This window comes from Propithecus coquereli, unplaced genomic scaffold, assembly GCF_000956105.1.
Source record: "Propithecus coquereli isolate 6110/MARCELLA unplaced genomic scaffold, Pcoq_1.0 Scaffold594, whole genome shotgun sequence".
NCBI lineage: Eukaryota > Metazoa > Chordata > Mammalia > Primates > Indriidae > Propithecus > Propithecus coquereli.
Window position 1 is genome coordinate 152,045 of NW_012151885.1, and position 22,461 is coordinate 174,505.

Below are 22,461 nucleotides of genomic sequence, written 5' to 3' on the forward strand. Positions count from 1 at the left end.
TTTACAAAATTTAAATTATTATTCATTTTAAAAATGATTTATAGCCTCTAAAACAGCATTCTGTGCTTCTCCTCTTTGAGTTGGACCGAAATCTATCCCCAAATGAAGAGACAGAAGGATTTTTCAAAGTGTAGAACTAGCAGATGAGAATTGATATGCATAATTTTAGTTGTGATTGGAGAAAAAGAAATAAATGGGAGGATGGGAGAGATACAGGCAAATGATAGGATATTAAATTTAAAAATTCAATAAAAAATAAGATTGTGAAAAAGGAAAGAATACAAAATGTTGAAAGAAGAAAATTGACAAAAATTTGAAAAGCATTAAATGATGAAATATGGTAAAGTAAAAATGAATGTGTAGAAAGAACATGTAGGTAAAGAACTAGAGTGAAAGACTAGAAAGTGAAAGGGAAAAAAATGGAACATCTAGCAGACTCACTGTGAAGTTCTCAGGATCCACGTGCAACTTGTCACAGTGCAGCTCGCTCAGCTCAGCAAAGTTGCCTTTGAGATCATCCATGCATGAAACAGCTTTTCCAAAGAGGTCAGCTGCTTCTTGCCATAAGACTTGACCTTGGGGCTGCCCATCAGCACAGAACCAGAGGACAAATTCCCCAAAATTATCGAAGAACTTCTGGGAACATGAGTAGACAAACAAGCAAGAACCTATGGGGCAATCGTCACAAAACAGATGAAAAGTCAGACTATGTAGTATAACTGGCTCTCCCCTCTTTCAGGAACACTTTCTGCCTTTCTGCCCCTGCCCCTGGCCTCCAGTGCCTACCTGCCCGGGATCTTGCCTCCAGCCTCCTCCACATTCACATTGCCTGGCAGGCTAGCAACAGAGCCTTTGCCTCAGCAGTGAAATGCACCACGGCATTAGGCCTGCAAGTCTACTGGTGACCACAGATGAGCCAGAAGCTCACCTGTGCTGCTGCTTCTCTCCGTGGCCTTTTGTTCTTCATCTCCAGCCCTCAGCCCTTTGTCTCTCCTAACGAAATGAGCCTACTGTTCAAGGGTTGGTTGTGATCCCAAGGGTGGAGTTTGGGCAAGGCAGGCTTTGTGAGATGGATATTTGTGTCTCAGGGTAGCCCCCCTCAGGGGGACTCTGCCATTCAGGATCAAATTTTAAAACTCACTTCTTTCCCCTCTTTTTTTCCTACATTACCCTTTACCATCTAGTGTGCAATTTATTTCTCAAGGTCCCCATCACCACTAGCCCACTATAACCTGAAGGCTGATAATGAGGAATAAATTAGAAACAAAAGCAATAAGAAATATACATCTCTTAGCCATCAACTCCTGGGCAAGGAGTTGTGACAGTGTATTACTCTGTTATCCATCCAGGCTGTATGTGGAAGAAGCCACCGTCCTCCTTGGTCCCTAATTCTTTTAAGAATGCATTGAGGGCACAATTTTATCACTTTTTAGAATAGAAATAAATACCTCCATCCAGCATTGATTTGGAAGCAGGATAGGAAAAACTAGCCAAGTAAGAGCAAGATTGAGTGTTATTCTTGTGTTTTTTAATCTATTTAATAGTCTGCACTTATCTGAGCAAAACGTAGTGTCTCCGAGTGTAGACAATAGTCTGCATCATATTCCATGTACCTACCAATTTGTGTCAGAGAATAAAGGTGTTTATTTGGTGTTGGGGGAGAAGGGTGCTACTGTGTACAATGAAGAGAATAAAAGAAGATTCCATGGCAAGGGCTGGGCATTAAGTGATTTGTCTCTTGCTCATGTTGGATCTACACTCTGTTGCTGTGTTTAACTTTTTCTCATTTCTAATCAGGCAGAGGCAGTCTTCACTGACAGTATTCCACATGCCACTGCCACTGTGAATCTAAAATGTTTTGGATTATTCTACCTGATGATCACCTAAGTTGCTTTGTTCTCACACATCTCAAACAAGCAATTACAGATTAGCCTATTGTCTCCATACTTAGTGCTCCAGGATGCTAATTTGTTTGTTTTCCCCTGAGATAAAGCATTACAAGAAATAAAGTTTAGTAAATCACCTCTGTGGGTACTTAGAGGATACTATAAATTTCAAAGAGCTCAGCCCAGTATATCAGACCTGGATTTCAGATATTAAAGAAATAATCTTTAAATCTGAATATAGTCAGGAGGCTATTATCTGTTTTACTTAGGAAAATAGGGAAGATTTGTAGTGAAAGACAGATACGAGTTTGAAGCAAAACCAAGAATTTTCTCTTTAAGAGCAGAGATCATGAAATGCGGAAAAAGAAGTAGCAACTTTGATAATATCCAGGAAACATCCTTATATTCAGCTGTGGGGACTAACCTGAGAAGGTAGCTCAGGTACTTACTCTCTAATGGCCCTAAAACTGATCCCCAAAAGAATATATGTTCATTGCCACAGCTCATACTTAAGTACATACATCTACAACCCTGCATGTCAGTGAAAAGCTGCCCATCTTCCCAGCAAACCACACAGATGGATTCCATCAGTTACTGCTAATTCATGCTTTTCTCTCACCAGCTATAGGTAGCAGTCCTAGAAGTACTGGTTCTTTCTTGTTCGTGTTCTACCCTTCCAAGCGTTTTCTATATTCACTGCTTCTACTGTGGTCTAGACCCTTATGATATCAATACTCAGTCATCATCACAGTCATCAAAATTTCCCATTCATTCTTCATACGTTAATTCAACAAAAATTTCTTTAAGCTCTATACGCCATCCACTTTTCTTGACACTGGGAATCTTAAATGAACTAGATAGACAGCTTCTGTGGTCTAATGATCCTCACATTACAGTGAGCAGAGGAGACCAACACATGTATTTAAAGAAACGAATGAGTAAGAAAATGTCAAATGGTATTATATGACAAGAAGAAAATGCACACTGTGAAAATGGTAGTGAGGGACTGAAGACAAGTAATATCAGGATAGCTACCCTAAGGGAAGTTACATTTGAAGTGGGACTTCTGTGATATGTAGGCATAAGAAGTTCCAGAAAGCAGGAAGGGCACATGTGAAATTCTGAGGCTGAGGAGAAACAGAAGAAAGAAAGAAAGAAGAAAAAGAAAACACAACTTGGAATTTCACTGTATATAAAGACTAAGGCTGGAGTAAAATGTACTAAGGAATCAAATTTGGAGACATGGGTCCAGGCTTATTATTTGAGTCTTATCAATGAGAGTAATAGAGTAGATATTTCATTCTAAAACATGGAAAACCAGTGGAGATTTGTAAACTTGAGATTAGTAGGCTTTCTAATCCACACAAGACCCAAGTTTATTTTTCTCCTTCTCCATCTGCCTTAGTCAGCTAGAGGTGCTATAAAAAAATATAATTCCATGGACTGGATGGCTTGAGTAACAATTTTTTTTCTCACATTTCTGGAGGCCAGGAAGACTAAGATTAAGGTCTCAGTCTATTAGGTTCCCAGTGAGGGATCCTGTCCTGGCTTGCAGAGGCCTGACTCTTCTCTGTGTCCTCAGAGGGAAGAAAGAGAGGTCTCTGCTATCTCTTCTTCTTATTATAAAGAAAATAATCCCATGATGGGGGTTCCACCTTCATGAGCTCATCTAAACCTCATTACTTCCCAAAAACCTCACCTAAAACTAAGGTCACATTGAGGGGTTGGGTTTCAACATATGTATTTTGGGGAGAGACAAACATTCGGGCCATAATGCCGCTACATCACACTCTTGCTTATAAATATGCATTAACTTCCAATTACACAAAATTCCAGTGAATCTGCCTTCCCAACTAATGTACTCAAATTCTTCCCAATTCCTTTTGATCTCACAGTGCTGCTCTGTTGCTTAGACATACAAGGCTAATGAGGGCATGGCTAAAGTTTCTAAGCCTCTGCTGGTTCATTTCCCCGACCTAAATCTTCATCTCCTCCAGTAGCTTACAGTGATATCTCTTTCTTGAAACACTGTAGCCAATCTTCACAGTTGGGCATTGTCTCTCCTGAGGGTATGGGACCAATTCAACTTCCTGGGCATGCATCAACACTTAAAACATAAAGTTCCTAAGTAAAGCCAGACACAGTTCTTTGGAGTTATTTTGGAAAAGAGCTATCCTTGCTCTGATCTTCAAAACCATCAACCCCCAATCTAGCCTCATGAAGGCTGTGAAAAGACATTTGCCCTTAGAAATTGTGTTGCACTAAATAGAATAGAATTACAATCTCTGTCTGGACCTTCACCTTTTAATGCCTGGAACACTTTTGCTCCATTGAACCCCAGCCTTGCTACTCTGTCTCCATTTAGCCCCTGAGGTCTTCCCTGAAGTCATGCCCTTCTCCTCTCAATTATCTGTTTCTGAGGAGTCCCATCCTATAGAGCTCTCCTTCCCACCAGAACTCTCCCATACCTTTTACTTTCCCTTGCAGAACTCCTATGTGCCTGTTTCTTTATTGCCTCGCTCTTTCATTTTCTCATAAAAATTCACATCTCATGCAAACACAATGGATAGCATGCATATCACACACACACACACACACACACACACACACACACACACACACCCCTCAACATAAAAGCCCTTGAGGCTCATACACTTAAAAGAACACAGGGAAAGAAGAACTGAAGACAAACATGTATGACTTCATAACAGAATAGTTTTATTATTTATTACTTGACAGTTCTCCCTGACGGCTCTGCACCATGGGCAGAGGGCTCAGTGGTACTTATGGGCCAGGGCAATGGCCACTCCAGCAACCATCTTCTGCCAGGCAGCCTGCACCTGCGGGGTGAATTCCTTGCCAAAATACTTTGCCAAGACAATCACCAGCTCATTTCCTAGGAGCTGTGAAGGTAGAAAGAGACAATAGAGACGAGGACAAAGTAAGTAGAGAGGTACAGGCTGGTCTCCAGGTATCTGGACACCCAACTCCCACTCAGAACCAAGCCTATGTCAACCTCTCGTGAACGCTGAGGTTTTGCCTAGCCATTAAACACAGGTAATTTTTTCCCCTTGCAGGACTAATCACTAGCCATGATTTATATCTTTCTACCTTATTACCACCAACAGCTCCACATTTTGAGAGCTGAAAAATATTTTTTAAAAAATCTCACAGCTCTCTTTCCAAACCCTGTGTTCCAGTTGTTTCCCTTCCTCAGAGACTCTTCGCCCTCCTCCTGGAATTAGGATGTAAGTTTGAAATGAGAGTTTAGCAGCATTTTATATACATGTCCAGCCAATATAGAAATAGCCTTAGCAATATATGTTTGGCCACCTAGGTTTCTTCTTTTTACTGAGCCAATATATACCTGCCTACGTGTATCTTTTCAATGGCCATATTTTTCTGCCTCCAGCAAGGTTTGTTAAAAAAAATGAAAAAATTAAGAAAAAAAGAAAAAGAAAACATAAAGTTCTTTTTAAAGGAGTCTAATTAGCAGTCATTTTCCTCATCTTTGCCTAATCTTTTCTCAAAGCCAACAGAATGCAGACAAATATATCTCCAAATATCTCACACCCTGCAGGTGGCCTCAGTTATACTCAGATCAATGCTAAGTTATCCAAACCATGCCAAGATTAAAGGCAACAGGGCTTTAACATTTCCTAGACTTACCTTAAAGTTTTCAGGATCCACATGCAGCCTGTCACAGTGCAGCTCACTCAGGTGGGCAAAGGTTCCCTTGAGATCATCCATGTTCTTTATAGCTTCTCCCAAGGAAGTCAGCACCTTCTTTCCGTGGTCCTTGACCTTAGGATTGCCCATGATAGCAGAGGCAGAGGACAAGTTTCCAAAGTTGTCAAAGAACCTCTGGGTCCACGGGTAGACAACCAGGAGTCTATGAGATAGGACAATAGCAATTAGAAACCCAGAAGTTGTCAGTAGTCCTGAGAAGTAGCCTGTATTTCTGCCATATACAGGTTCATTCTATCCCTCTCTCGTCCTGGCCCCCAGAGCATACCTTCCCAGGACTTCTGCTCCAGTCTCTTCTACATTCACCTTGCCCCACAGGCTTGTGATAACAGCCTTCTCTTCCGCTGTAAAATGAACCATGGTGTCAGGATCAGGAGCTTGTCGATAATCTCAGAAGCAAGTATGTGCAACTGCTAGAAGGGGCTTCCTTTTATTTCTCCATCCCTGACCCCCTAGCCCCTTGCATCACATGGTGCTCTGAGGCTATTGGTCAAGGTCACTCAGTCAAGGTTATTGGTCAAGGCAAGGCTGGTCAACTCTGGGCGTGGTTTAGAGAGGGAAGGGTTCAGACAGACCTTTACATTGAGATAGTGTGGGGAGGGGGCCCCCAGGAAGACTCTGCTGCTTACGTTTTTATGGTCTTTGTCTTGTTTCAATTCAGTTATCCCAATTTTTTTCCTCATTAATTCTTTCCTTTAGCTAGTTTCCTTCCCTGCCCACCATGGAATACTCTAGAACTTCTTTGCCAGCCTTTTCTACATTCTTGTCTCTAGCCCCAGAGAGGCCTGTAGATTAAAGCTAAAGCAAGGCAAATATTGAAAAATTTTGGGAATTGTGAAATTCTTTTTAGGCACGAGCCTAGGATCTCTGATGAGACAAGTGTAAGTCTCATTTAGTAGGAGTGGTTTCCAAGTGAGAAGTGCTGTACTCATCTTTGAATGTACTCTCTGTGGATTTAGGCCATGATCTCTCTAGTTCACAATATTCTGAGGGAAAGTAATTTCATAAAGCAACATTTTCAGTGCAGGAATCAGTGTTAGGTAATATAATATAGGACTGAACACTTATCTCAGTATTTACTTACCTATACCTGTTTGAAATTAAGCATGTATGTTTCATCTGAGAAAAAGTATTTGTCTTCATGTCAGTGCATGCATCTGGGCACCAGATGATGTGCATTCCACATTGGTTCAGTGTATGTGCTGGCTGGTGACCAAGGGTTCTGGTGTAGTGCTTATGCTTAGTGAAGACAAGGATAGAAGGTTCCTTGGTAGGTAATGGAGTTGAATTAATTATCTGATTAATACTAGCTCACTTTTTAGACAGTTTTATTTCAAGACATAACATTAGAAAGACTTCCTTTTCTTCCTCTTGCGTGCTTGTAAAACAACTCCATAGAAGCAGGGGTTATTTCCATTGAGTATTAGTCTACACACTGTCACAGCTGGGACATCACTGTACTGTAGAACTGTACATGTGTGTGTTCATTATGGATTTGTTTTCAGTTAAATTGTCTTGGGCTGGCAATATCTAGTTCTAGATCTAGCTCACTAAGAGGTCAAGAGTGTGTCTGTCCACCACTCCATCATCATCATCTTCCTTGAGCCCTTGACACCAAGAACCAAAATAATACAGAATAATAGTTTAGGACAAAAACAAGAAAAAGAGACTGATTGATTAAAAATGCACATTGCTTGGTTTTTTTGTTGTTTTGTTCTCTGTTATTGAGTTGTTCAAATTCTTTGTATATTCCAGATGTAAATTCCTTGTCAGATTAACAGTTTTAAAAATATTTTATCCCTTTCAATAGGTTGTCTCTTTACTCTGTTGATTTCTTTGCTGTGCAGAAATTTTTTAAGTTTAATATAGGCTGATCTGTCTATTTTTGTTTTTGTTGTTGCTAATACTTTTTGGGTCTCAGCCATAAAATCTATGCCTAGACCTGGATAAAGAATCTGATAGACATTTCTGAAAAGAAGACATACAGATGTCCAATAGGTATATGAAAGAATGTTCAACATCACTAATCATCAGGGAAATGCAAATGAAAACCACAAGGAGACATCATCTTACCCCAGTTAGAATGGCTATTATTGGAAAGACAAAAATTAATAAATGCTGGTGTGGATGCAGAGAAAAGGGAACTCTTACACATTGTTGGTGGAAATGCAAATTAGTACAGCCATTATGAAAAACAATATGGAGATTTCTTAAAAAAAAAAATTAAAAAAAAGCTACCATGTGATCCAGAAATCCTACTACTGAATACCTACCCAAAGAAAAATAAGTCATTATATTAAAGGGCTACAAACACCCTACATTTATTGCAACACTATTCACAATAGTAAAGATATGGAACCAACATATGTCCATCAATGGATGAATGGATAAAAAAAATGTGACATATTTACAAAATGCCACACTATTTGGCCACACAAAAGAATTAAATCTTGGCCTTTGCAGCAACATGAATGGAACTAGAGGTCATTATGTTACATGAAATAAGCCATACTTAGAACAACAAATATTTCAAGTTCTAACTCATATGTGGGAGCTAAATAAAGTTGGTCTTATGGAACTGGAGAGTAAAATGATGGTTATCAGAGCCTGGGAAAAATGTGAGTGTGGCTGAGAAATGGGTGTGATGGGGAATGAATAAAGGTTGGTTAATGGGAACGAACATTCAGTTAGATAGAAAGAATATGCCCTAATGTATACAACAATGTATTGTATATTTCAAAATAGCTAGAAGTGAAGACTTGGGATGTTCTCAGCACGTAGAAATGATAAATTCTCAAGGTGATGAATACCCTAAATACATTGACTTGAACATTACACATTCCGTACATGCAACAAAATATCACGTGCCCCGTAAATGTGTATGGATATTATTTATCAACAGATAATGCACATTTCTTTCATTTGTTGACTGAGTGAAAATACTTAGTGCCATAAATAGCCTCTGTTTACTCTGTTTAGAAGCATATTGAAAAGTTATAGAGCTCAGAGAGAATAGTGCTATTGATAGCCTACAACTACAATAATCATTGGTCTCTCATCTCTATTGTGTGTGATGTTATAAAACCAAATTAAAAAGCAATTCACAGGACACATTCTAATCAATGTGTAGGGGGAATGGAATGTCTAATAGAGTGATATTTGCCAAGATATGGCACTTTAACCTGGTGTAAAGTTCTCAAACCTTGATATGAAAGACTCAGGATCTGAAGGTCAAGACTCCCTGAGCAAACCAGCACTCCCTCAAAAGTGGTTCAGTTAATACCCCTCGTACATGAGGGTCCCCAGGTCAGTGCATGGCCTCCTTCTGCTATGATAGCTTTCAGTTATCCACTGCCTTCTTCTTCCCTTACATCCTCCCCAGTCAAAAAGATACCACGTCTTTCTCACTCTACATTTATCCATCCTTACGATTTTGCAGACCTCACTGCTCCTCCCAGTTTTAAATTATTATATTTGTTCCCTTGAATCATCACCCATATCTAGTCTCTACAAATGTGAATTCATTTTGTACTCATAAGCAGATTAGTCTTCCCCAAAATCTTATTCCCTGAGTCACTTGATCTCCTAAGAATAGTTATTGCTTACTATTGCCAATAGCATAATACAATCTTATATCTTTATAGTCAGGGTCGTGCACTATCTGATCTTTCCTAACATGCCACCCATGTCTTACTCTCCCCTCTACTTCCAGAGAGCTGGTTTCATGCAAGTTGCCAAGCCCTAGTGTGCTGGTTTTAGACTATGAGCCTTTGTTAGTATTTTATGTCCTTCATGAAGTTTTTATCACTACCCTCAAAAAAATTCCCAATATGTCCTAACTCTAACATTATTTTAGTGCATATTACACTCTATCAGAAGATAATGAACAATGATTTCAAGGGTCATAGTCTTGGCTCCCAACCAAGACAATGCAATGCTTCAGGAAAGGGCAGACTATTAATGACCCAATGGGACTTTTTCTGGAAAGATCTCAGCCATTATTCAACTCATCCTCTTATCTCCAAACTAATCTCACAAGATCTATGATAAGCTAACTGCTTCAAAGTGTACATTATAATAAATTAAAATTAATCTACAACTAAAGGACACAGGGAGCACTAAAGGGAGGGAAGGGCATGCCTTTAACCTGCATTTGGGTAAGACAAAGACATAAAGTGTAACTATAATGTTTGTACCCTCACAAAACCCTGGAATAATAAATTAAAAAAAAATTAAATTAAACTAGTAATCCTAGCCTAGATCTTGGATCCCTACAACACTTCATTTTTTGTAATGAAATTTAATATGTACTACAAATCTGCTTTCTCAGGTACTATTTATCTCCTCCTTCCTTCTCCTGTGCAGTAAGTTTTTGCCACGCTGCCCACATGCCCCTGCCCACTTAGCTAACCCTTTCCCCACTCTTATAAAACTTCTTCCCCATCTTGGCATCCTCCCATAACACCCTGTAGAATCCTCCCATAAAATCCACTTTCCTTCGATGAATCCCCACACACTTCTTAAAGAAGCTTTTGTTTTTCCTATATCTCTCCCCATTCCTCAGCCCATGAACCCTTTTTCCTTTAACACATGAGGAAATGATGGAGAAGATAAAATTGCAATTTTTTATTATTGAATAGAATGTACTTTAGTAAACAGAAGCTATGCTCTCAAGAACAAGCCCATCTCCATGTGCAGAAGGAGGATGTCAGGGACACACAGGGACACTGGCAAACTAGAAAGAAGGCTCAGTGGTACTTGTGGGCCAGAGCAGTGGCAACTCCAGACACTAGCTTCTGCCAGGCAGCCTGTACATCAGGGGTGAATTCCTTGCCAAAATGAGTAGCCAGAATAATCACCATCACATTTCCCAGGAGCTGTTAGGTGAAAGACAAAATGAAAGAAAAAATGGCATGTTGAGCAAAAGTTTCCAAGAAGAATTTGCAGGAAAAAAAACCAAAAATGGCTTTATACATTCCCCTGACAACTCTGACCTCAAATCGCTCCAAGGGTTGTACCTACCCAATAAGTTTAGATAAGCACAGGTTCAATTTCATTGTTATGAGCCCAACATTCAACATCCCGCCTACCTATTTCTTCATACTCTCTCTCCATTTCGCCATTGTTATTTGCCTTCCTCTCTCCCTTTCTTATTTACCAATTGTCTAATTTCTGTAAACATAGGATTTCAGTGCTGCAAAGGTTCTCAGTGGGAGTTTCAAATCTCCAACCAATGCAGGAACAAGTCTCCATTGGTCACAATACTGACAGAAAATGTAACATATTTTAGAGAATTTGTTGTATTTTTCTTTGAGAAAATCTATCTTTAAATTTTTCACCAAAATCTTTTTCTAAACTTAGATTATCAGGACCCACGTAAAGTAAGGAATTTGTCCTTCTTTGAGACAGGCCTTCATCTACCAAAATCCAAATTGAATTTATCCTTGCAGAAGTCTGTTATTATATAATGTTATTCTCCAGGATAAAAACATCCAGTCTGACAAAATTTCCTGAAAAATTTTAAGTAAATTCAGCCTGCTAGTATCCCTTTACTGTCATTAGCTCTGAATCAAATTGGTCTTGGTCATGCCCACTGGAAGTCTGTCCTTCTAACACCAAGCTGTTGGTTTCTGAGATCTTTGTTGATCTTTCTAATTACAGTCTAAGCTTCCATTATTGTCTCAAAGTAAAAAGCCAAAAAAAGCACATGAACATCTCCTGCACTCACCTTGAAGTTCTCAGGATCCACATGCAGTTTGTCACAATGTAGCTCACTCAGTTTAGCAAAGGCGCCCTTGAGGTTGTCCATGTTTTTGACAGCCTCTCCAAAGGAGGTCAGCACCTTCTTGCCATGGGCCTTGACCTTGGGGTTGCCCATGATGGCAGAGGGGGAGGACAAGTTTCCAAAGTTATCAAAGAATCTCTGGGTCCAGGGGTAGACAACGAGGAGCCTGTGAGATGGCACCATAGCAAATGGAAAATTAGAGATGCTCAAAATCTTAAGGACTTTCCTGGTCAATTTGCCAGGGTTATATTCCCCCTCCATTCCCATGCATCAAGAAACAATGCTTACCTGCCCAAAGCTTCGCCTCCAGCCTCTTCCACGTTCACCTTGCCCCACACACTCAGGATGGTAGATTTCTCCTCAGCAGTGAAATGCACCATGGTGTCAAGTCTGGGGGCTTGCTGGCGATCACAGCTGTGTCAGAAGCCGGTATGTGCTGCTGCTTCTCTGTGTGGCCTTTTATTCTCCACTGCTGATGTTCTGGCCCCTTGCTCTACGTGTTAGTTAGAAGTCATTGGTCAAGGATGAGCTCTGTCCATCAGGGGTGGAGCCAGGTCAGGAGAGGGCCAGCAGTGAAGTATGTACACATTGTGATAATGTATATTGGATACTGAGACCCTTCTTTCGTTGGCTTCTCCTCTATGCACAGCATAATTTTTCATTCATTCCCCTTTTTCACTCTCTTCTCTCCCCACATCATCTTCCACAATGACAACCATCTCTCCCATTCCCCTTTTTCCAAGAAATCCCCATAGAAAGGAGCTAAGCCTCAGATACAAAACAAATTTCAGCAAAAACAGGTTTAATATTTTGGTTAAGGATGGTGACAATGACAAGAACAGGGCCAAGAAAAAAAAAAAAAAAGTTAAAGCTGTTGACACAGAATCTCATCCAGTTCTAGCTCTTTTGAGGAGTGAATTGTAACCAAACCTTCTGGATCTTAGTTTTTCTAGGGAGACAAGAGCCATACATGGAAACTGAACAGAGCAGTAAAAAATTCACGATGAGATTAAAGCCTTAATCCCTGAATGTAATACCAAGGCGTGATGCCCTAGAGAGGACAGAAAGAACAAGATTACACCAGTGCTTCCAGGGAACACTTTCTCTTTCCATTTTTTGTGACCATAAAGGAAACTGGCTACTTTGGGGGTGTTGCCCTGGTCTCTCTTCGTGCTTGTCTGTTCTGCCTATACTTCTCACCAGTGAGACAGGTGAGGAGAATGAGATTATTTAAAACCAGGATTTGTCATAAAACTGAGGAACAGGCAAATTGATATATTAATCAGACTAGGAATCAGGTTAAATTTAGTGTTTGCTGTAGCCACCCATGCCAGAGGCTTCAAATTCCTTTAACGCCCTTGTTTTCGATGTCCTGTTTGTGATGACTTGCTAGCTCTTTACGTGTTGGAGCAGAAACTCTAAGTTGGCATTTATATGCATTCAATTCCACCCATGTGCATGAAGAATATTCTATGTACAATATCACTTAATCTGCACCTAGTAATATAATTGCGTTTATCCTTGTTTTTTAGAATAAAGGAACAAGATCACAGAAGTTGTGTAACTGTCGAGATGACAGAATTGATGATTAAGGGAATAATGAAAGCAGAGTTGCCACATTCCATCTTTGTTAATTCTAGAAAAGTTCCCCTACATCACTATAGTCTAGTGACTCCTGCCCAGTTCCTGCTTCTGGCTCATTCTCTGTATATTTCTATCTTTTATTTCCTCTAGTGCTCTCTTCACCCCTTTCAGACCTGGAAGTTTCTCTTCCTACAATTTCTTGCATTTTGGTGCCTCAGATGCTTTCAGCTTAGTGCTCTCTGGGTCTCCATATATTCCAAGTTTACCGAGAGCGCTTATCTTATCTATAACCCTGCCTTGGCATTTATTATCTTTTCTTGTAGGTGTGATAAAAACACTTCTGTCACGTAAGAATATTTCCCTTGTCTTTCTTCTATGACTCTGGAAGTCTTTTCCTGATTTAATGACTCTCTCTGAATTCCTATACCACTCTTTTTTAGCATTTAATCAAGAATATCTTTCTGGGCATACATGCTAACCAATGGCCAACATAGATGTAACCAGGAATTCCTAACCTTTTTACGTATCATGGACTAGTCTCACAGACTGTAATTACCAAATAATGTGTATATTTTATTCTATAAAATAATATACATTGGATTGCTAAGAAGGTCAGTTATATTGAAATATAGTTATCAAACATCGAAATATCAAATTTACAGTATAGTATTACATATGCTTCTTTATGAATTCATTAGAGCTAGGAGTGAATCCACAACTACCGTAATATCCAAGTAGTGATGCAAATAAATGTTATTTAAAACATTTGTATAACTACAGTACAATATGAAATATCTGTTATTTCTCTCTATAAATAGGAAAGAGGTACTGCTGGTATGGAACTAGTTTGTTACTCATATTCAAAATGTAAGAAAATGCTAAATTTCAGTTAAAGTTAGTAAAAAGAAAGATGACTTATTTTTCCCATAAAATTTCACCAGCTTTCTTAGTGTTCTGTGGACCCCAGATTAAGACTTCCTGGTCTAGAATCTATGGCTTAGAAAGACAGGATTTTAGGTTGGGGGAGAAGATGTTTGATCACTGAAGGAGAAGACCAATGACTCTTCAAGAAGTGGGTGGCTACTCAAGGAAAAATAGTCCTTGAGTTAAGAGTTTTTTAATCAACGGAGATAGCGCTCTAGGTTTTCAAGGGAAATTTGCTATGGATCTATAGAGTGAAGACAGTGACCCATCATCAGGGCGTGGATGTGAGCCTCAGACATTGTCAAAGTCCAAGGAATAAGGACTAGGTCTCCCAAGGCCAAGAGTCTGGGGAAAATGCCCCTCCCTAAAATGAACCCTATGGGTATGTCCCATCCTCCATCCAGTTCAGAGTGTGGACACCTGTCTTCTCTTATAGTCAGAGTATGGGGTTGATCCTCCTCTTCCGCCCTCAGACACAGTTGCAGGGCCCTTATCTACCCCTCTACTCATGGCCTGTGGGACCAGACCTGGCTAGCATCCAGACACTTGGCCCATCCCATGCTCCCTTGTGGCTAAAGGTTGTGGAGAAGGGTTTTAAGAAAGGTGACAGGGTTGAAAGACAGCAGGTCTATGCTATGAATTCTGATTCTGAAGTCAGGTAGCCTGAGGGCAGTCTCATTATTGCTTAGGTGTTTGTTGGTTCAAGCTAAATTACCTGAGCTGCCTATTTTTAAGCACTTATTTTTTCTTCTGTGAAATACCATGAACAAGTGATTATTTTCTCCCTTTTCTAGATGAAAAGCCCAAAGATTAGAGCTAGAAGTGTAAAGGCTATGCAGGATAGATCAGGAAGATTAAATGGTCAGAAAAAGTAATCAGTAAGAATATTTCTTTATTGCCTATTTAATTTAAAATTATTAAAATAAAAGCTTTGTTTATCTTAATATATTTAAATAAAAAGGACTTTTAAAAAGAACCTCTCAAATTTAATAAAGATCAATTCCTGCCTCAGGGTTTCCTGTAGTATTTGTACTTTTGTAAGTTTTGTGCAGGATTTTTAAAAATGTAAGATACCTCTTTCAACAGGGAAAAATTCAATATTTTCTTAAATCTTTTTAACTAATTTATGACATTTATTCATTACAAAGAGTCAACTATTGCATTGTCCTTAGGTGCTATTAGTATGAAAAATTATATAAATTAGATTGTTGGTAAGTAAAGTAAGTTCTTCCCTGCATGTTTTTCATAGTGTCATTTGAGTGAAAAAATATTGCTTCAATGACTATTCTTTAGTACAAATGAGTTCTTTTATTTTTAATTTTAAAAAAGAAAAATAATGAACAGAATTTGTACAACACCGAAGGAAAAAAGCTTCTTAGAATTCTTGATTAGAGAGGCTTTAAGTTATTCTGCTCCCATTATGTATCTAAATTTATACTCTCAGAAAAGAAATAGATGAGACCCAATGGTTCTATTAGGTTTTGCATTAGCCAAGAAACACTTGGATACCATGAGTAACACAAGCTATTCTGGTAGCTGCCATGCAGGAAGCCCATGAATATTTCCTGGTGTGATTGCAAAGAACGAGAGAGTAAGCCACAACTAGTGTCAGACAACACTGCTGCTTGCTATACACTGGCCTCTGCCTCATCCCTCACACAGGTTGTAGGTGAGTCTGAGACAGAGCTGGGCTCATTCTCAAACTGACTTTTCTTCCGTGGCAGCTTAGAGCAGAGACACTGATTGTTTAACTGACCTCTGAGACCACTGTGCCTAAAGGAGAGCCCAGGATTCCACACTTTCCTGCATGATGGACCTTGAAGGTTAAAACTTCAATCTGACATCCTAGAAAAGTCATAAATATCCCATTTTTCCCTTAAATATAGCTTTACTTTCTTGGTTTCTTTAATGTTTTTTTGATCTTAAGTAAATAAAGTCATCTTCGTTTATTTTCATGATTAAAATTCAGGGAAATTCTTGTTTTTCTTTGTTTATGTTAAACAGTATTTATTTATATGTAGTCTGTGAAAATGTATTCTATGAAACAAGTACAACATGAAAATAAAAATACTTTGCAATAGTCAGGAGAAATGTGCTTTTTAATCTTCCTTCCCTTTGGTTTACTGCACCACCTTAATTTATTGGCCCAAATCTCATTATTCTTACCCGAGACTTAAGTCAAGTAATAATTTACAAATATCATTCAAATGTAGTACCTCTGAAACATACATAAACTCAATATTTGAATAATTTCTACATAGGGTTCATTCAAATGGGGCTATTTTAAGTGCAGGGATTAGAATTTTGCATCCAGAAATGTTGGAAAAGATCCAATTATTTATATGGTACGATTCCACCTCTGCTGCTAGAAAATTGAGATGTTATTGACTTGGTGATTTTTGAATTCTTAAAAAAAGAAGTCAATGACTATTTCTTACCTAGGGATGCTATCTTTGGTACTTTGAGTATTTAGTATTGAAGCTATCATGGCATGCTTCCTGAATTAAACACGTGCATTTCACTGGGGGAGGATAAAATTGAGGATTGACAACTAAGCAGGGCTTAAATGAAAGCAGCAATGATTATAATTCGACCCCTTCATTAACAAAATCATCCACTGTGAGGAATTCTGAGGAACCAGGACCCTTCATTTGGTGCATTGAGGGTGGGGATGCTTAATGATTGATTACCTTTTCTCCAAAACCCCTCTTAGCCCTTGATAATTTTAGCCCCAGAGGGTTTTTTTTTTTTTTTTTTCTGAAAACAAACTATCTCAACTCCTGGATCATGCAGTTTGAGGCGTCTGTGAAGGAAAGGGACACCTCTTTCTGAGGTTCCTGGTCGAATGTGCTGCTGGAGCTCTTCTCTGTACTCAAGCCTCATTCAGCCTCCAGTCTCTGCTTGAGTTTGTTTTTTCTTTTTTGTTTGTTTATTTGTTTTCCTTCTTCTTCTTGCTTGTTTATTCATGTTTTGTGGGAGGTTTGGGGGCTTATTTTATTTTGTTTTGTTTTATTTTTAATCAACAGAGTCATATAGACCCCGCGTCTTTCTTTTGGGGACTTGGGTTGGTGATAGATGGGCGGGGTCAGAAACTGTGGGTAAAGATAAGTGCTCAGGACTTCGCTGTGGCAAGGGAGGGGCCACAGTGAGGCAGTGAGAGCCAGAATGCTCCCGCTGCTACCTTACCAGTTCCCATCCTTGGTTTCTACACGTGTAGATAAATGGAAGGGTCTGTGGGCTAGTGCTTGAGGGTCCTGCATGGATAATTGCTCAGAAATGCCTGATAAATGTGTCCTGTGTTTTATATATATATAATGTGTGTGTATGCTGTGTTTATAAATATGTGACTATTGTCAAAACGTGAAAGCTACAGTGACTAGATAACTTACAAGGCCTAGAAAGCCAGGAACATAACAGGAACAAAAATTGCGCTCTACAAATCTGAGGGGAAAAAAAAAAAAGGAGTGACCATAAAAAAGGCTCACAGGTACCTAAAAGAGACAGAATGACTCCCAGGCCAGAAACTCTTAACTATTATCTCATGGAATGTTCTCATGTATAAAGAGAAGTATGCTTGTCATTAGGGAATTGGCCAGACAGGAAAACACAGAAAAAGAAAGTGCCTTGTTGGCTTATAGTCCAGAGATGTTTTGAACTTCACATAACACTGGTGTCCAGGCCAAGCGGTCTTTCCCCTGAAGATGGATGAATAAGCCATATCTGACCCCAATGGCATCACATTTACTTCAGTGGCATAATCGCATCAGGCTACCTGCCTTGGCACAGGTTGTTTTCTCTACTTTACTCAATTGATAAAAAGAAACAATTAGTTGGCTCACGTAGACATGAGCATTTCAGTTATACATCTCAATACAGATAAATAATTACTCTCATTCCTATTATAGTCGTTTGTGCCCTTTGTTTTGGCCAGAATAAGATTCAAGAGCAAATGCTACAAAACAAATGGTCCCGATTCTAGAACTCAGTAACCTCATGGGGGCCCTGCCTGCTCCTCTTGGCCTTAGCACGTCCAGCATCACCCCACTGATTCCTTTGTGTGTGTAGCGGTGGATGTGACTACATGTGTCCCTTTACTTACAGCTGTGTATGTGTTGGTTGTCCACACATTCATCCATCACTATAAAAGTGCCAGAAATACAGCACACAGACAAAAATACAGAAACATAGTCCGTGTTTTCATGGAGTTGATAGTCGGAAGAATTTGACAATAAGTAAATAGGCAAGCAAAGTATATGAAAGGTACAAATGGTGTGAAGTGCTATGGTGGAAAAGACAACTGAAATGAAGGATAGAGTGTAATTAGGACAAGGGTAGAAGGATATTGCTACTTTAAGTAGTGTGGCAGGGAAATTCTCACAATAAGGTAACACTTGAGAGGATACCTATATATGGATCTGCGATTAAATGTTTGTGACATAGAAAATTGCAAATATAAATATCCTAAATGGGGAGGATGCTTGTAATTTTCAGGGAATGACAATGAGGCCAATGGAAGATTAGATTAAGTGAGGGGGAACAGTAGGAGAAAATGAGGTCATAGAAATTCTAAACTATAAAATTTTGGACACTAACAATATAGGTATCATAGAGCTGCAAGAAAAAAACCTCTATACGTACATATATTTATACATATATGCAAGCTCTACATATATACATATAAATACACACACATGCATACATACATATATACAATACATATATATGCTAGTACCTGGTACATAAGAAACACAATACATGCATTAACAATTGTTGTTGCAGAAAATTATAAGGACTTGGTTTTATTGTAACTGATACAGGAAACCAACAGAAGTCTTTGAACAAAGAAGTGATCATATATGACTTACATTTTTCAAAGATTACTTTGGCTGCTGTATTGGGAAGAAACTGTAGGAGGGCAGTAATGGGAGCAGAGAGATCAGTTTTGAGTGTACAGCTATAGTTTAGGTGGAGGTGGTATGGCTCAGATGGGGATTGTAGCAATGGCAGTGATAGCAAAGAGTTAGCCTCTGGGTAAGTTTTTCAGGTAAAGCCAACAGGATTTTATGACAGGGGACACGGAATTGTAGGATGTGGGCTGTGTGTGTGTGTGCATTCATGCACCCTCTAGTACATGCTAATTTTGGGGTGTGAGTATGTGTCAATGAGAGGCGGTTGAAACTAGGCAAGGAGAGTCTTTAGTTTGAGTTCTGTCAAGGTCTTTCATCATCACAGTCAATGCCTCAGAACTGGCTTTAAAGTAAGGAGGGTGGGTGGAAATAGCAAAACCAGAAACCATCTCTGGAGCTTGTCCACACAGCAGATCTTTAGCCAAAACAGCATCAACCAGCATCTCTTGGAAGCTGACCAGAGGCTTATGAGCCAAGTCCCTCTAGCTGTAGAAAGTTCACATTTTCTTTGAGGAAGAAATACGATGACATAAGTCAAAAAACAATAATACAAGAAAGAATTCTGTACAGTGAGGGACTCTGCTGCTCCAGCTGTGGCCTCTGCATTAGAGAAGGAGGATCAGCCACCCCCACCCCACCCTTTTTCCTCTACTTACCCAGTCACTCCAGAGCACCACCTGCTTTCCCCAGAGGAACTTCTCCATCCCTGATGAGCTATTCCTCTGTGGGTAGAACAGAGTAAGAAGGATAGAATTCAATTCAACAGACATTTGAATACTCACTATACCCTGGGCATTGTGCTGACAACAGTGTTAGAGAGAGAAGTAGACAAGACACAACATTTTGCTCAGAACAGTCTACCTAATTTCCAGGCCCAGTATAAAATGAAAGCACATAGCTTCTTTGTGAAAAATGATTAAGAATTTGACATCATCAACAGCAAGAGTGTTAAACCAAGCATAGGGCCATCAAGCTACATCATGCTATGAAAGAATGAATGATATTCTGGTTCTTTAGTCACAACTTCCAAGTTTGGTCTACTACCACTCTTTAAGAACTTCCCCCCACAACTCAATCTATTCTAGTCTTTCTAGACTTATCTCCAGAATTTTTCTCTACCACGATTTTTCATTACTTTGTGATTTATATAGCTTATAATCCAGCCTGTATCACTGGTATTACAAACTTAACTCACTCTCTGTATCTGTCTGTATTCTACTGTTTGTGTAAACATCTTCAGGTAGATTTATTTTCTTAATGTTTTCATGTATGTTAGACATGGATCATGTATCCTGCCTCTATTCCTGTCACCAACACATACTGGAACCAAGAAGGAAGTTTTAACATAGCAGCACCAAATCTTCTCTCTGTGCTCCTGTCAGAGCCAAGTAGACTGACAAGAGGTCATTCATTCACCAATTAAGAAAAACTATGCCAAGGATGTACCAGGGCCTGTAATGGGCCCTGGGCACCCAAAACCATCATGGCTCCTGACCTCCAGAAGCTCAGTCAAGTCAATGAGCCAGAACATTCATCTGAAAATTCCTCATGGGTCTATTGAGCTAATTTATCTGCCTCTCTTTTTAAAATTTTCTTTGTTGTATAATTTCTCAAGTCATTTCATATTTCTGAAACATATTTTTACCAGCATGAACTCCTATAGAAACCAACTTCAAAGTCATTCTTCCAGAGGGCTTTTCTGGATCCTTTAACCTCTTGTTTTTCCTCTCCCCAAGCACTATTTCTACCTGTCATGTTGTTTTTGTTTGTTTGTTTAATCCCTTTGCGGTCTTTGACAGTTATCCATACATGTAAACCCTGTTATCCCTCCTGGAGGAATGTTCCTTCTTGTAGGGCCTGGAGTCACCTACATCTTCCCAATAAGAGTAGCAGCACCAAGACTGGCCTGAAGTATGTCCTTAAACTGAGGGCCCCCCCGCTGCCTCCTCATTCAGATCTGACTCTGCATGTGAGCATGTGCCCTCCAAGAGCACATGCCCTTTGTCACCCGGGAGTACCCTAAAACAGCAAACAATATTTCTTTCCTGTTTTTCTTTTCATTCCTTCCTCTCCTGTATCTTGTCTCAGTCCAAGTCTCCAGGGCTCCACACAAAGTATATGTTTAGTATGTGGGATCCTAGAAAGGCGGGAGCTGGAAAAACCCTTTATCCATCTAGCATTGCCACATCTTTCTACAGAGGAGGAAACCAAGGTTCTGCTCTGGATTGTAAGGCCCATGAGAAGGTGTCAGGGAACTCACTAGCATGGTCTCTATGCTTCAAATTACTCCATAGCATTTGATTAAGGACTATATATTTTACAAACTAAAAATCCATACATATGTACTAACAAAGCATGATTTTGCTGCTTCTAGGTAGGAGAGCCCACCTGCAAGATGAATATTTGTTTCACAATAACTGATCATGGTGTGACATCTGATAAACACAACCAGAAAAAAAATTAAATCAGGAAATAATATATTCTAGGGTATGTCAATTCTGTCTCAGGGGTCCCTTTCTCTTCATGTTAGGGCTAAGGTGAAGTTTTAGTCAGGCAGTCAGCTTCTCCTTTTCTTGCCATCTGTCCTGTAAGCATCCTGCTGGGGACCCAGATAGCAGACATCACTCAAGGCTAGGAACATCTGGCCACACACCCTAAGCCTCAGCGTGACTCAGCATGATTCAGCACTGCTGTGCTGGGGCCAGATGTTTGCCTAGAAGGCTATACAGAACCAGAAGGTAGGGGCGGGGCCTTGACTCAGACTGGGGCCCAGACAGAATTGTCCATTCTTGGACTATGGGAAGACAGATGATGACTTAGAAATTGAATATGGACTAAGGAAAAACAGGAGCTTATTTAATCAGAGATGAGGAGGCTAGAGGGAATAGAGGGACTTGGGCTTATAGAAAGTATAGTAATCTTTCAGTAAATGATTTTGAAACACCTGCTGGATGCTGAACACTAATTTCAGTGCTTAAATCATAAAGAAGGATAAGATATGTATCTTACCCCCCCAGGAGTCCTAGTGAAAAATAACAGTTCATTAGAACACAATACTATAAAATTTTCTGTACTTATTAATAATAGAGATATGTATAGGGTGGAGGAAAATGAATGTCTCTCTCAGTGTAGGTTATTTTTAGGGAATGAGTAGTGGACCAGAAGATTTAATAAAATTAAGAAAATGTAAGCTGAATTTTGAGAGGTGAAAACGAATTTTATTGATAGAGAACATTTGTTCATCTCCCTTCAGGGCAAGGTGTATAGAACTGGATAAACACATTGAGGCAGAGTGGGTTTAGTCTTAGAGAGGAGCCCCATTAGTGCATGCACCGAGAAGGAACCTTCCTCTCTCATCAGAATAAGCTCTCTCTCCTTCTCTCTTCTACATCAGAAGCTTCATAAGCCTGCTAGGGTCAAGCATATCCCTTAAGAGAAGAGGATGCCAGGCAGGGTCTGCAATGAATATAAGCTCATCCCTGATGAAATGTCGTGATCAACACTTAGGCTAGCCAAATGTTGTCATATGGGATTGGGAGGGACCCAGTGACCCCAGAAATACCATCTACTTCCTATGTGATCTTGGGCAAGTTGCTTAACTTCTTCATATCCCTAAAATATAGGATGA

At 39.5% G+C, this 22,461-nt stretch overlaps 2 protein-coding genes and 1 pseudogene across 2 annotated transcripts; all 3 read right to left on the bottom strand.

Annotated features, from left to right (window-relative positions):
• The window catches only part of LOC105822044, a 2,242-nt pseudogene extending 788 nt beyond the window's left edge, over nt 1–1,454 (bottom strand).
• A 3,185-nt stretch (nt 1,455–4,639) lies between these two features.
• LOC105822074 (hemoglobin subunit gamma) lies at nt 4,640–6,022 on the bottom strand. The gene is made up of 3 exons (XM_012659007.1): nt 5,902–6,022; nt 5,556–5,778; nt 4,640–4,789 (listed from the first exon to the last, which is right to left on the bottom strand). Exons 1-3 carry the CDS (start codon nt 5,991–5,993, stop codon nt 4,661–4,663), a joined length of 444 nt encoding a protein of 147 aa, XP_012514461.1. The 5' UTR covers nt 5,994–6,022; the 3' UTR covers nt 4,640–4,660.
• Nucleotides 6,023–10,266: 4,244 nt separating this feature from the next.
• LOC105822075 (hemoglobin subunit epsilon) lies at nt 10,267–22,444 on the bottom strand. Its single transcript, XM_012659008.1, has 4 exons — nt 22,396–22,444; nt 11,707–12,057; nt 11,362–11,584; nt 10,267–10,510 (listed from the first exon to the last, which is right to left on the bottom strand). The coding sequence occupies exons 2-4, from the start codon at nt 11,796–11,798 to the stop codon at nt 10,382–10,384; spliced, it is 444 nt and encodes a 147-aa protein (XP_012514462.1). The 5' UTR covers nt 11,799–12,057; nt 22,396–22,444; the 3' UTR covers nt 10,267–10,381.
• Nucleotides 22,445–22,461: the final 17 nt, after the last annotated feature.